The 14,702-nt window shown below is 41.5% G+C and overlaps 1 protein-coding gene across 1 annotated transcript in view; it reads right to left on the reverse strand.

Annotated features, from left to right (window-relative positions):
• Positions 1-2,140: 2,140 nt before the first annotated feature.
• AFF1 (AF4/FMR2 family member 1) overlaps positions 2,141-14,702 on the reverse strand; it is a 94,897-nt gene continuing 82,335 nt past the window's right edge. Inside the window, exons 16-20 of the mRNA XM_021702294.2 lie at positions 12,202-12,338; positions 11,545-11,613; positions 10,789-10,926; positions 8,506-8,711; positions 2,141-7,482 (exon numbers count right to left, since the gene is read on the reverse strand). Of these exons, the coding sequence (XP_021557969.1) occupies positions 7,361-7,482; positions 8,506-8,711; positions 10,789-10,926; positions 11,545-11,613; positions 12,202-12,338 (672 nt within the window). The 3' untranslated portion in view covers positions 2,141-7,360. The remainder of the gene's footprint in view (positions 7,483-8,505; positions 8,712-10,788; positions 10,927-11,544; positions 11,614-12,201; positions 12,339-14,702) is intronic.

Consider the following 14,702-nt stretch of genomic DNA (forward strand, 5'->3'; position numbering starts at 1 on the left):
AGAGAAACCTTTCTAACACAATATGAGGTTAATATCCCGAATACAGAAATCAAAAAGGAAAAAGATGAATAGCCTCAAGGGAATCATCTATTCATTTTTGCTGCTCAGCCTCCTCTCTCTCCATTAAGAGAACCCTTTCCTAATGGTGAACTCATTACATGATTTAGGTGAAAACCTTCCCCACATCTACTGAGTTGGGCACTTGAACTGGGTCTTAGGGTATGGCCACAGAACCCACGCTCTGCGAATGGCAACTTGGCATGTGATGGGAAAAAACAGTACCACAGGGATAAAATGTAAATGAAAACATCAGAAGACACTGTTTCCCACCTAAAGAATTAGGTGGGGTTCCCCCCCCCTTGCATTCTCCAAACATGATACCCAGGATTCGTAAAGGAATGGATTATCAATGCATGCTAAAATCACTAAGTGTCAGAAGTTGTTGGACCAGGGAAAAGCCCATATTCACAACAGTGTTTCGATGGTCGTACCTTAACCAAACAAAGTTAGCATCACTAACAATTTTAGGTGCCTCCTGATAGGACACAATGTGAAGTATACCACATCCCCTGTGGGGTCCTGCCAAATATAATCCAGCCTCTAAGACCTAACCCAGTTTGCGGGAAATACAGGAGTTGGAGGAATGAATTAAAGGACACTTTGGGAAACACACAAATCCAAGATGTAGGACATCACATTTTTAAAAATATTTTTTTATACAATGACTAAATGTTCTGCATGAAACTTGACTGAATCCTGGTTTGAAAAATAAGCTCTAAGACCTTTCAGGGACAACTACAGAAATCTTAACATGAACTGAATATTAGATGTTTGAAAATTTTTCTTAGATAACAGATATTGCTGTTGGAAAAGGTCCTGGGAAATGCAAGAACTTTTTAGGGCTGAAACCTACTTCAGCAGAAATATATATATACACACATTTACTTAAGGACAATATGATAAAATATTAATTGCTGAATCTGTCCAAATAGTTTGATTCAGGGATGGTTGTGGAAGCATTCTTTATCATAGCCCCTAATTAGAAATAATCTCAATGTCTAACAAGGAGGTTGGTTAAATAAACTGGTACAACCATACAAAGGACAACTACTACTGAAAATTTGTAATAGACAAGCTAGGACATGGGACATTTTTTGTGAAAAAGATGAAAACCAGAGATTTTATGGCCCATCTTTCAAGGCCTAGTTCAAATGAGATGTCTGCCCTACAGCTTCTCTTAATGGGGACTAAAAACACCCTTTCTCCACACGTGCTTACCGGTTCTTGCTGCTTGTCGACTCTGCCACAAGCTTGCTGAGTGAGATTGGGGGTCTGTTCAGTAGGATCAATGTAAGTAGAGGTCAACCTAACCTATGGAACAAAAGATGGAAAAGGAAGAGGAGGGTAGTGAGGTCTTTATCAGTGTTCGGTCAGAGGCTGGAGGGTAGCTGTGGGGATATTGTGGTGCAGTAAGGGGAAGGAGTAAATTAAAGGAGCCACCAGTTTGTGAGTGTTCATGCCAAGTACTATGCTAAGCGCATAAACCATCAAGCCTAATCCTCACCATCTTACTACTAGGTAGATACCAAATCAAGAAAGTTTATAAAAATGAGAAGACCCCAGAGAGGTTAAGTAACTTGCCCAAGGCCACATAGCAAACTCAAGAGCCAGGATTCAAATTCAGCAAGTCAGATTTCAGCACCTAGGTTTTTCCTGATTTACTAAAAGCACTGAGGTAGAACATGAGTTCTTTCAGAGTAGCAAAGGGAGGAGAGACCAGATGGCCTTTCAAAACCTTTCAACACCAACATTCTACAGATCTGTCCACCCAACAAACATTGAAAACAGGCAAATTAAGGTCACCGTTGCCCCTGGCCCTTAATGTCAGAGAAGATGCCACACTGGTGAAGGGTAATTCGTGTGTGACTGAAGTTCTTAAAAATAAACCAAAGAAAGAGAAGGATGAGCTTCCCTCTGCCCACACTTCTTTTCCCATTTCAACAATAAATACATATTGTGAACAAGGGCATGTCATTCCACCGTGTCAGACTCTTCTTGGCTAAGTGGTAATTATATATAGCAATTTTAGGAATTACTTTATTCAGGCAAATGAAAGCATGGATTCAGCCCCAATGATTTCTCTAAATTTTTATTATTATTTTTTTTTTTACAGCTCGATCCTCTTGTGAAAAGGAAAGAATTTGAAGATTAACAAGTCAATTACATGTCTTTTTAAACAGCAATTAATCCTCATTACAGAGAACAACAAACAAAAGATCTGTGGCACGTTATCTTTGGAAAGATCTTTTGCAAATTTTTCTTCTAAAAAAAGAAAACTATAATTTTCACAGATCACATACGTCTCTTTCAAAGGACTATACAAGGCAGCTAAATTTTATTCACAAAAGCCCCAAGTTGCAGTTCCATTGCTGAAGTAGATACAATACATGGCGTCCCCCTTACTTGTGTTGCACATCTTCCCGCTGAGAGCATCCCTGCTTCCCTAGCCTACGTACAAACTCACTGTGTGGACTAGACAGCTGGCACATTATTCCACAAGAACTAGAGACAAATTCGTATTTTAGATAGACCAGTGATCATTTATCAACTGGGCAATTTATTCCTTTTTTAAACAATTTTAATACCAAGATTTGACTTCCTCTAAAGTTATAAGAAAGCAACAAATATATAATATAATATAATATATAATGGTAATAAATAAAAAAAGGCAACCCTGCTCAGGTATCATCCAAAACATGATCACATTCAGAAAAAGACAAAAAAGATTTGGGACACATACCTATAAACACACACACACACACACACACACCCCAACATGAACAGTGTATACTTGATATCTGAGGGGGAACGTGCAGTAATTTTAACAATACATGTTGATGGCCTGAACAAAAGGCGAAGTTAATACTGCCTGTGTTAAGCATCACTTAAACATCTACTTTTATAAGCAAAGCACGTTATCTGCCTTAGGTCGGCCACCGCCTGGTCTCACCAGTGCAGCTTGGCCAGCCTTGCTGCCAGTGGTCTTATTCCCTTGTCCTTGCAGGCCGAGAGAGTATTATCTAGGCTCACAGGGAGCTGTAGGCTTCCTTCCTGCCCTTGTTGGTAGAGAAATACAGGCACTTTTCTACCCATCACAGTACCTGTTGAGATCTGTTGCACAGTGGAACATTGTGTGATTTCCCTAGGACAACAGGAAGTCCACAGCCCCCTTAAGTAGATAGGTGGTGCTTGCCAGCTCATCTTAAGAACTAAAGAACATGGCCAGTGGTCATCATTCTTAGTCACCGAGAAACCAACACGACTGGATTGCATATTGGAGGTTTATATGGTACAAATACCCCTTGCAATGTTTGAAGGAAGATCCCCAACACCATGTAATTCTGCCACTCAACCTCCAGCAAACAAAAGGACAAAAGATGAAAAGGCACAGGAAAAACCTTATATTCATCAATTCTCAACAGGACCAAAAACAATCAGAAGAGACAACCCATTACAGAAAGGGAACAAAGAAGTACCACCATAATCCTGACTCGCCTCCGTAGCCCCACACACAACTCACTTTCCAGTGAGCAAATCTCTGCATTTGTGTTTCTAAAAGAAGCCCAAATATCCTTGCAAAACTGAAATACTGGCAATTGATGGTAAAGACTGTAGTAGAAGAAGTGGCAACGTTTTTCAAAGATTTGTGTAGTGTCTGGGAAAATAAATCCTTAAGAAAAAAGTAGAATCTGTGGTGGGAGGTAGGGAATCAAGCCTTATTTGATTCATTTACCTGAAGATGAATAAATATGCCTCAAACTTCATGAAGCAGAACAAAAGGTACAAGACCCACATTAACATGTCTTAAAGCCGTATTAAATAAATACAGCATTATCCCAAATTAGTATTATTTCAAAATTAGGTTTGGTCAACAAAGGCACAATGAATACATCTAATTCAACCAGCCTCATAGTCTGTGTGTGTGTGAATGCGTATGTATGCGTACAACACACGCACATCTCCTTTCTGTATCAGATACAAAAGCTGTTCATTTTGAAGGACATAATGGTTCATCTTTTTGCTTCTAAAAATTATTGGACAGGAATCCTAACAAAATAGTAAGCTCCTGGTTCTACTGACATGAATATTTAAGGTACCAATTAAGGCAAGTTTTCAGCCAGAAAGGGGTCAACTCTTAGCTTCTCAAAAGCCTGGGATCTGGAATCAAAGGATATAAATGTGTTCTAATTTGTCTAGGGGGAAAAGCTAAATATCTTGGTCAAAACAGATCTATAAAATAAAGATCCTTTTATTTAAAAAAAGAAAAATTCTGATTCATTACCAGTCAGCACTGAGTGTATCCTAGAAGTCATGCTATTGCAGCTCTCGTCCTGATAATACACCCCCTGGACCCTCGCTTCTTCACCGCAGCTCACATGTGGCGAATGTTTTCACATTCTTAACCCAGTGTCATTTGGTAAATTTCAGTGAAGTGTTTATCATCCTTTAGCAGGGCTCCTAGTCTGGCTAAAATCTCAAGTTCAGTGATTCACATTTTAATTATCTCCAGAAATGACAGAAACATTCAACATTTTAAAAAGTAAAACAGTGTTCTTCCATTTCCTAGTAAAGACACACACACACACACACACACACACAACTGTAGTGCCAAAGGCAAGATTTTACACTCAATTTTCACTCCTTAAGATGCTTTGTTATTTGTCTCATTTTATAATCTAGTCCTTTCAATGATCTACCTCAGTACAAATTCTGCCTTTGGGAATTTAAGCATGCAGTGAAAAAGTGCAGTGATTTTTAAAATTCTTTAAGATTTCTATATACAACTGTAACAGGAAAAAAAGACCTTATGAACATTAAGGATTCATCAGCCACTATTTTTCACATACTCTATTTAAAAAATAGCCACTGGGAATCCTCTTTTAGGTACAAGGCAGTAAGAATCGGAAATATCCCATGTTCAAAATACTACAAATTGATCTCTGCAAATTGATTAGTTTTTCAAGGGACAAATAAATTCTTAATATAAAGGTCAGGGGAGAAAAACACTACACACGAAGAATAAGGCCACTGAAAAAGCAATCAGTTTTTTTTTTTTTTTTAGAAGTGGCTGAGCAATTGACGCCGAGATGTCTTTAGTCACAGGAGCAGTGTCGCTCACTGACAGAACACACACACACACACTCCAACACATCTGCATAGATCAGAACCTGTCCGAAAAAGACACAGCTTCCCAAACTGACAGGTGACTTGTACTGGGGAATGGTGGGACAAAGGGGCAGAGAAGGCCAAGTGAATAAGTGGGAAAAGGACATTAAATAACCACAGAAACCTGAATCTGGTGTCTTGTTTCACACATACAAGAGATGGGCATGATGCCACAACCCAACAGACAATTACTGCTCATTTAACAAAAGGTTTTGTTAAATGGCCTTGCTTTAGAACATCAGCGAATGAAATCGGTCCATCAAGACCACACATCCAGTCCTCATGCTCAGATAGTAGTACTGCTGTAACTCTCTGGCTTTAACCTAAACATGAGGTAACAAACCTCTGAACTAGCTACTGATAACAAAGAAGAGGCTGGCTGAGAGACTGAAGGAACAGCTTCACACGAACAATTCATACGTGAGAAATCATCATCACTCCCATCCTCTACACATCTCTTTACGTATTGACCAGATCACCGAGTTCTTACATTCCTTGTATGGACCTTCGACCTCTTCCTTATAAAGATGGCACTCCCTTCTTCATTAATAATATGAAAATGACAAATGTTCTGGGTAGGAAACAAAATGTAGAGGGGCAGAATGGGATAAAGGGAGAGAAAAAAATGAACCGATGGTAGCGATAACACTCACTCCTCAATTTTAATACATGTGCAAATTCTACTTCTAAAAGGGATATCAAGAATTGGCTTTTAACAACACTGCACTCAAAATAATGCTTCCAATAGCCTTCAAAGTTTCAATAAAAAAAAAAATCTGTGCTTATGGTTACGTGGGAATTTTGACTGTGTTCTTTCATTTTAGGTCATTCCCTATGAACTTGGTTTAACGTCTAGAATATGGCAATAACAACATATGGGAAGGCCACGGTTCTTCAATCCAATCGAATCTAGTTGACTGAGAACACTTTGGAGTGAAGGCATGTGGTGACTTTTTTTTTTTTTTTTTTTTAAGTCTAATTAACCACCCAAATCTCCACATCCTCCTGGGAGTTGACTTACCCTAGACAATCAAGGGCTCAGAAAGTCTACTTTTGCTATAAATATAAAATAATCTGTAGCAGAAAAATATAGCCTCTCTAAGAAGTAGATTTCATTTTTCTTTGTTTGCTGACAAAATTCTGAGTTGGTTAGACAACATGAGTTACCACATAACTGTAGACCACAGATCAGCACCTCAAATTCCAGCTCTACTTAAACAAAAATTAAAAAGCACTTTAGCCATCTGGTCGGGTATAAATGTTGGTTCCCTTCTTCCCCAAGGTAGAAAATTCAGAATATAGTCAATGGTGACTGCCTTTCGCTGAAGCAGGGGGTGGAGATGACACCGCCACGTCCTCCATCGTGCATGCGATCTCAAGATGGCGTCCCCGTGGGCAGCAGCTCCTCGCTCCACTGCTCGGACTTAGGCTGACTCTCAGCAGTGACGGAGAAATCAGAAGTGGGGTGAACGCGCGGTACTCCAGGCAACAGGGGCGTGGGGGGTGTGGGGGAGTTGCCTTCAATTTTATAAATTGTGACAATACTTGGTATTATCAAAGTCACTGTTCACGGGCAGAAAGTGGGGTACAGTGGAGTCCTTCACAACTTACGCTTTATAGATGACCGTTAAGAATTTACTAAACAAAGATTTCCCCCAAAACTTAAAAGAAAAAAAAAATCATCCACAAAACCCTACACCAAAATTCATTGTTTAAAATATTTCCTTCTGGGAATAGACTAGGGTGGCTACTGAGATGACATGAACTTGCTCTCAGAGCTGAAACTGCTTCTCCTCATTTCATCTGCCATTTGTATCCTGCTGGTTAAAAAAAGTACGGAAATGTTTCTAGACCACTCATACGCCCACTTAGTCTACATTGCACTTCTGTCCTTCAGTTAGGAAAGGCAAGATCATCTCTGAGGCCAGCCTCCTCCTCTCTGCTTCTGTATAACCACCATGTCCAACCAATGATCACATAAGTTCTTGAAAGCTTAAGCGGACAAATGTCCTGGCCATCTCATGGTGCTTCTCTTCTCGAGTTTGGTGTCTTGATGAGACAAACGTCTGAACTGTTTTTGAGGCTTTCAATGTGCAAAAAAGTTCCCAAGCCATCAAATCAACTTGGGCCTCCGTTAAGGTGTTTTGGTTGCTTGTTTTAGCCGCTGAAAACCCTGTCTTGTATAGTGCACCAGATCCATCAAACTGCTGTTGAGGGCCAAGGCGCACACACTTGTGCTGAGCTGAGCAAAAAATTCTGCAAACAAAGCAAAACCAAAACCAAGTGAACACATTTGCACACACAAAAATAAAAACGGAAACATAAAAAGTCAAAGTTCCAGCAACTGTATCCCCACAATATTCTGTACTTCATCACAGCCAAAAACCGCCATCTACTACCGTTAATGGCTCGCTAGTTCTCCACATCCCTCCACTGGGCGCCAGGCTGGGCCCTGAGCCAGTTCCCAAGCTGACTCCATCATGCCTGGCCCAGGGCACGTGCTGGAAGCTACCCAACCTGTACTACGGGCTGGTGGGGGGCTGAATCAAAACAAAACGAAACAAAAAAGCCCCAACAGGTGAAAAGCATCATTAGTTTGCTACGAAAGAAAGTAAAATTCTAAGAGGCTACGAGAAAAGTAAGTGGCTACAGCTAGCTGGCCACTGCCGTCCCTAGAGCCAGGAGAGAATCCGGAGCGGCATCCGGGGCAGGGGCAGGGCCGCTTCCACTCAGCGCTCGCCGGGCGCCCACGGGCAGTCCCTCTAACGGCCCACGCTCCACCACCGCCTAGGCCTTGGCTCTCTCCCGGGTTTCTTCCTCTCAAAGAAGCCTCAGGACTGTCTGCTATGCCACGCTTCTTAGACTGCTGCTGACCGTCTTTCTCAACAGATACTGAAAACAAGCGTGCGACTCGCTATTTAGGTCACACTACCTCTCGTACACAGGGGTTGTGCGCAGACAGTCGGTCCCCTCCCGTCTTCACGAGCCTTGCCCTGTCGCCGGCACTTCAGCTCGGGCTGAAACGATGATGCCAGAACGTCTGGAGGGCAAGGTGCCGCAACCACTTCTACTTTAATTTTGCGGAGATGTGGTCACGGAAGCCTGGCTCCGTGTCACAGGGCTCAAGCAAGAACTGCGGCTGGGTCGGGAGGCCGAGGGAGGACAGCAAATAGCTCCACACTCCCTTGTCTTCAGAACACTGAACATAAAATACAAACCAACAACGGCACTCCCTCCAGATCCCCACGCCCCGGGAATTACCACCACAGAGCCTTTTACCTTTATTCTTCCTCGTCAGGACCTCAGCCTGCTCCCAAAGATCGAAGGCGGTAAGGACATGGGATGTAATGGTGACATAAGACGACGTCATGTTTTGGATGGTGACAGGCATGCCGCTGCTCCCTCCGCTGCTAGCACTTGACTGGGAGCCGACGGAGCTGGCAGGAGAAGGCATTGGAGAGACAGGGGACGGTGTGCCTGTGCTTCTGGGAGGCGGGACAAAGAAGAGAACCGGTTCATCACCTTAACCCCGCAGATCACGGACTTCTTGTCTCTGGGACTGCGGTCCAAGTTACAAAGTTTGGGGTGCACTAGCCAAGATGAAAATCACTTCTATAAGATCAGAGACACCCTTCACCTTCAGGATTTGGGGAATTTACTTAACGGCACACAACAAAATGGGGCCACCAAACAGAGAAAGTAAGTAGCTGGACGGACGCAAGGCGTCCTTCGCTGGACCCAGAATCAGGTGGGCACATCTACATTCCGAATGTGCTTGGTCCATTTACACAGTCTACCCCCTCGGCCTGAAATCCCTTCCTCCCCCACCCTCAGTTCTAACTTCCACCAAAACAGTGCTTCCCTGGGAAGACAGTTCTAATCTCCTATATATTCATTCTCTCAACCAGTCAAACATTGACCGAGCACCCACTCCACACTTGGCCCTCTTCTGGACCCCAGGGAGACAGCATGGCCTCCCTTTGGCCACCACCTGAACTGGTCTCTTTGCATTTACCTATGAATTTATCCACCGCATTTCTCACATCCCATTATACTCTTCTGTCTATTCCTTTTCCTTCCTTGAAGGCTGGGACCATTTCTTATGAATCTTTGCATTTCTAGCACTTAACACAGAGAGTAGGCTCTTCCCAAGTATCTACTGAATCAATGACTAGATGAATACAGGACAGCCTCCGAGGAGACTGGGAAAGAGGTACTACGCATCAGGGGATGCAGTCTTCTCTCTACTCTCCTTCTGGCTACATACCTGCACATGCAAGTTAACAAGGGCCTGATGGGCCTCAAGTGAGAAACATGAGGAAAACACTTCGATCTAAAAAGTAATGGAAAGATGGGTCAAACAGCAGGAGCCTCATGATTGGGTCCATCTGCCCTTGGGGGGCTGCAGGGACCCCAAGTGTCCCCCGCAGAATGTACACTGTGAAGGACTGGAGTGGCAGCTCCGTGAGGGCAGAAATTCCTGTCTGCTCTGTATACTGCTTTACCCCTGTACCTAAAAACCAGGTTTGGTACAAAGAAGGTGCTAGCTATACAGTGGCTGGACAAATGGTGAAGGAGTTATTTAAAATAACGTGGCTGGGGCGCCTGGGTGGCTCAGATGGTTAAGCCTCTGCCTTCGGCTCAGGTCATGATCCCAGGGTCCTGGGATCGAGTCCCGCATCGGGCTCTCTGCTCCTTGGGAGCCTGCTTCTCCCTCTGCCTCTCTCTCTGTCTCTCATGAATAAATAAATAAAATCTTTAAAAAATAAAAAAAAATAACGTGGCTGACAATTTACATCTGAGGTGAGAGTCATGAAAATTTTCAGAGGTGAAAAGTTACTTCTCAATCAGGACTTTTTTTTTTTTAAGAGAGGCCATATGGGACTCTTTTCTCTTGAAGGTGCTAGAAATGGGGCAATCTTCTAGGTGATATTCTTAAAATAGCAAAACTTATCAGAACGGGGAACTTTTCAAGGAGTATAACCAATTTGAAAAAAAAAAACAAAACAAAATGCTAGGTAAGTACTACAGGGAAGAAAATTCTAACTTCATCTTAACAACACCTGCATAAAAATTCTGTTTTTCAACATCTTATGGCACAGATGAACACCTTCAGTTCACAAAGGAGGCAGGAGTCAGCTAGAGATAGTTTTCATTCTTAATATTACTGTCATGGATCCTAGATAAGGGCATTCGGTTCTGGAAAGTTCTTGTTTACTGAAATGCCAAGACAACAGGTCACGTAGATGGAGAAAAGACTTCGGCTCTGATTGGCTCTGCCTTTGTTTTGTGTTGTTAGGCGTATCTGAAGATCCTCAAAGCTCTAAAATTTTGACCCTATATTCTTTGTAATTATCTTTTTATGTTACTCACTCAGCAAACACCTTGACTTATACCTATTCCTCAAAAAGGTAGAAATATGCTCATAATTTAAGGAGCAAATCAGCACATACATGTACACAATTTTTAGAAAGCCAAAGTCATACAAATGGTTGCAAAAGCAAGAGCTAAATAAAGAGATAACTTGATCTTAAGAATTATTTAAATTAGACTTTTTATTACCTTGCAATGCATGGAGAAGGTGCCTGGGCAACTTTGAAAAAACTGCTGAAGTGTTCGTTAAGAGCACGAGAATACTTTATTGCTGTATCTTTTTTACAACGAAACATCGCCATGTTCAAAATGGACTGGCAACGCATGCTATGAACATAAACAGAAGTTAAAGTGAAGAATTACTTCGTAGACACGAGTATCACTACTACACAAAGCCATCTAATTAACATTTTATAGTCTAAGGAACACGCTGGGTTTTCCTCATCTACATGAGGAGAACATCTTAAGACTCTTACTGTACTGCTCACATTATCATCAAAAGTAGATAAGGCATAAAGGGGCTCCTGGGTGGCTCAGTTGGTTGAGCATCCCACTCTTGATTTCGGCTCAGGTCATGACTTCAGGGTCCTGAGATCAAGCTGACACTGAGCGTGGAGGCTGCTTAAGGTTCTCTCTCTCCCTCTCCCTCTGGTCCCTCCCCCCCAAAGTAAATATTGGTGGAAAAACACAAATACACAAGAATATCATTTAAGTCATGAGACCAAAGCATCTACTGAGTCAACAGTAAAATGGCAGTAAGACGTCTTTCATAAAAAATAACTATCAGCGGGATGAACCTCTTGACCACGCATCCTACTTTCTGTTATTGTTCTGCCTTTCGTTATTAATTCCCATGTTAAGAAAACAAATTTCAAAATCTTTTTTATAACAGCAAAAGATGCAAAAGCAAATACTATTTAGACAAGGAAAAATAAAAGTACACACCATAGAACAGCAAATATTTTCTCTTGTGGAGTTGAGGCGTCTGAAAAGGATTTTAACGACATTATAAATCTATAGGAAAATATAAAAATACATCAGGTTAACCAAAGGCAGTTAGAAAATCCCAGGCACAAAGATATCTTATTAGGTTTGTCTTGGTTTTATGTTGATTTTCCTGAAGATGTGAAGACATGAAAACCATGCAGAAGAAAACCCCAGGCTTTAGAGCAGTAATTCAGGCCATTCAGCAAAGCAGACAAGGACATGTCTCTTCTCTGGCCTGTTACCTGCTGGAAACCACGTAGACGCATGTCCTCCCGGCGTCCCCTGCCCAAACACAGACAAAGAAGGGAGTGGACACGGAGCTACCAGTGCATCTGACAAGACAGCCAAACTGGAAAAACCAGGCTCTCCCTGAACGGTCTGGCATTTCACGGTGCACTTGGCAGGAGGATGGAGCTGGACCTGGTCCCTCCATTTTATCACATCACCTAGAATACAATTTTCGTTTCGGGCCCAAGAAACGGTTCTGGATCAGTAACTTTTTTTTAAGGCTCCCCTTTATTAAGTTGTCTTCCTACTAAATTCGAGTGGATTCGAACAATAAAAGGCGAGGAAGGAGAAGCACGTAGCAAGAGGGCAAAATGACGTGGCACTTACTTAATGAGGTCCGCGCTTTCCGAGTACACCGAGTAAGCCGACTTGGACGTCGAGCTTTCCGACTCCGTGGCAATCCCACACTCAATGAGGGACAAGGCGGCCTCCAAGTACTTAAAAGCCTTCCCAACCTTGTCTGTCTGTAGAAGAGCATGGTCAATGTTAGGCCTCAGACAGACTTAACTGTTTAGTTTCTCAACCATATTCTCTACCTCAACTTCCCTCCATTGTCTTAATTATGGCTAGGGAAAAGCGTGAGAACAAAGGAACTCAAAATGGTAACCAAAGCCTGTTGGCTCTGACCTACTGCAAAATTTCTTTTAGCAAAAATTTAGTAGGAAAAAGAAAACCTTATTAAGACTACTCTCTCAAAGTCTTAAACTACACATTCAAACCAAGGCAGTAAGCACATCGTCCCCTTGTTATTGGTGTACAATTATGTGATTTTCATGAGAAGGAGATTTTCCTACACACCTAGAATGATGCAGACACAAATTTCTTTGCATGTGTGGAAATTTATCTTATAAGCAATAGGAAACATGGTTTAAGGAGCATCTTAGAACTTATGTCTAACAATAATCGTCTTATGTATTTTAGAGCCAAACAGATTATCCAATCTCATTTGGAAGTCAGGGTTAAGTGTACAAGGCTATCCCTGGGCCAGGGAGGATAAAATTTCAGAGTCCCTTAAAGGGCAAGTAGAAACATGAATAAGCTCAAATACTGGTGGTCACCTAAACCTGAAGGCACGTGGTGTCACGGAATGCTCTCCTCCCTGGAACACAGCCAGCTCCTCAGAGACTGTGATGAGCACCCCCACCTTTTCTCTACACTTGCCATATGGACCATGTGTTATAAGAGCAACCAATTAACACATATCCAAGTTTGTAGTTTCTGCTAATGCTTTCAACTTGATATGTTCAAAAAGGAAAACAGCAAAGATGCAAGAGGAGTATAAGGAGATGGTAACATATCAGCAAAGAAAGATGGCGTGGGGCTGCTAACTTTTTAAAAATAACTTTGTTCTAAACTATTTTTTCCAGAGAAAGCCAGGCTCAGAAAATCAGTGACAGTAGGGACGTTCCTCAAAAAGTTAAAAATAGAACTAACTACCCTATGATCCAACATATACACTACTAGATATTTACCCAAAGGATTCAAAAATACTGATTCAAAGGGGCACACGTACCCTATTTATAGCAGTGTTATCTACAATAAGCCAAATTATGGAGAGAGCCCAGATGTCCAATGACTGATGAATGGATAAAGATGTGGTGTGTGTGTGTGTGTGTGTACACACACACACACACACAAATGTATATATAAAATGGAGTCTTACTCAGCCATCAAAAAGAATGAAATCTTGCCATTTGCAACAACGTGGATGGAACTAGAGGATATTATGCCAAGTGAAATAAGTCAGTCAGAGAAAGACAAATACCATATGATTTCACTCTTGTGGAATTTAAGAAACCAAACAGATGAACATAGGGGAAGGGAAGGAAAAATAAAATAAGATAAAAACAGAGAGGGAGGCAAACCATAAAACACTCTTGACTGTAGAGAACAAACTGAAGGTTGCTGGTGGGGAGGTGGGTGAGGGGTGGCCAGATGGGGGATGGGTATTAAGGAGGGCACTTGTTGTGATCAACACTGGGTGTTATATGTAAGTGATGAATCACTAAATTCTACTCCTGAAACTAGTATTACGCTATATGTTAACTAACTTGAATTAAGAAATAAGGAAAAATTAAGAAAAACTTGAAACATTAAGTATTGTATTTATTAAGTGCTGTCAACTTCCTGTACTTAAAAAATATGTTTTCTATGTTTAATAAAAAGTCTGTTTTACATTTCAAAAAAAAAAAACCTGAAAATTAGTGAAAGAATAAAGATCAAATTGGCACGCCCCCACTAAACCAGCAGTACAGGGCTTTACTGGTTTGCTTCACTGGTGAGAATTTAACTCCTCAATTTGTTTATTTAATGCCATTTCTTTCATGGAAATTCCAAGATTTATACTGGCTTTAGTGTATAAACAAAAGGAACTATAGTAAAAAAAAAAAAAAAAAATTGCCAATATCCGCTTCTTTGAGGGAAGTATTCTGTAAGAACGAAAACATTCCTGTGACAGCCCCCTGGGTAGCTCCGGAGACAGGGTTTAAGAATAGCGGCCTCACTTCCCTTCTCAACAGTGAGTAGGACACAGAGAAAAAAAAGACACTCCTCTATGTTCAGTGGTGCACTTAACGATTTGGAACACAAAATGGACCGATTTGAGACCTTGTGCAAATAAAGGAGAATTAAAGAAAAATAAAGAGGCTGCCCATTCGGGCTTTTGTCCAAACCAGCATATTTTCAGAGTGAAATGAGCTATTATTAGCTATTAAAATGAGATGCAACAAGGTATAAACCAGGACTGAACTGGGCACACTGGGATATGTGGGCAGCTTAGGCAGGGAGGAAGAAGAGGTGCATCTATACAAATTAATAAAAAAAAAAAA

This window comes from Neomonachus schauinslandi, chromosome 2 (genome assembly GCF_002201575.2).
Source record: "Neomonachus schauinslandi chromosome 2, ASM220157v2, whole genome shotgun sequence".
Lineage (NCBI taxonomy): Eukaryota > Metazoa > Chordata > Mammalia > Carnivora > Phocidae > Neomonachus > Neomonachus schauinslandi.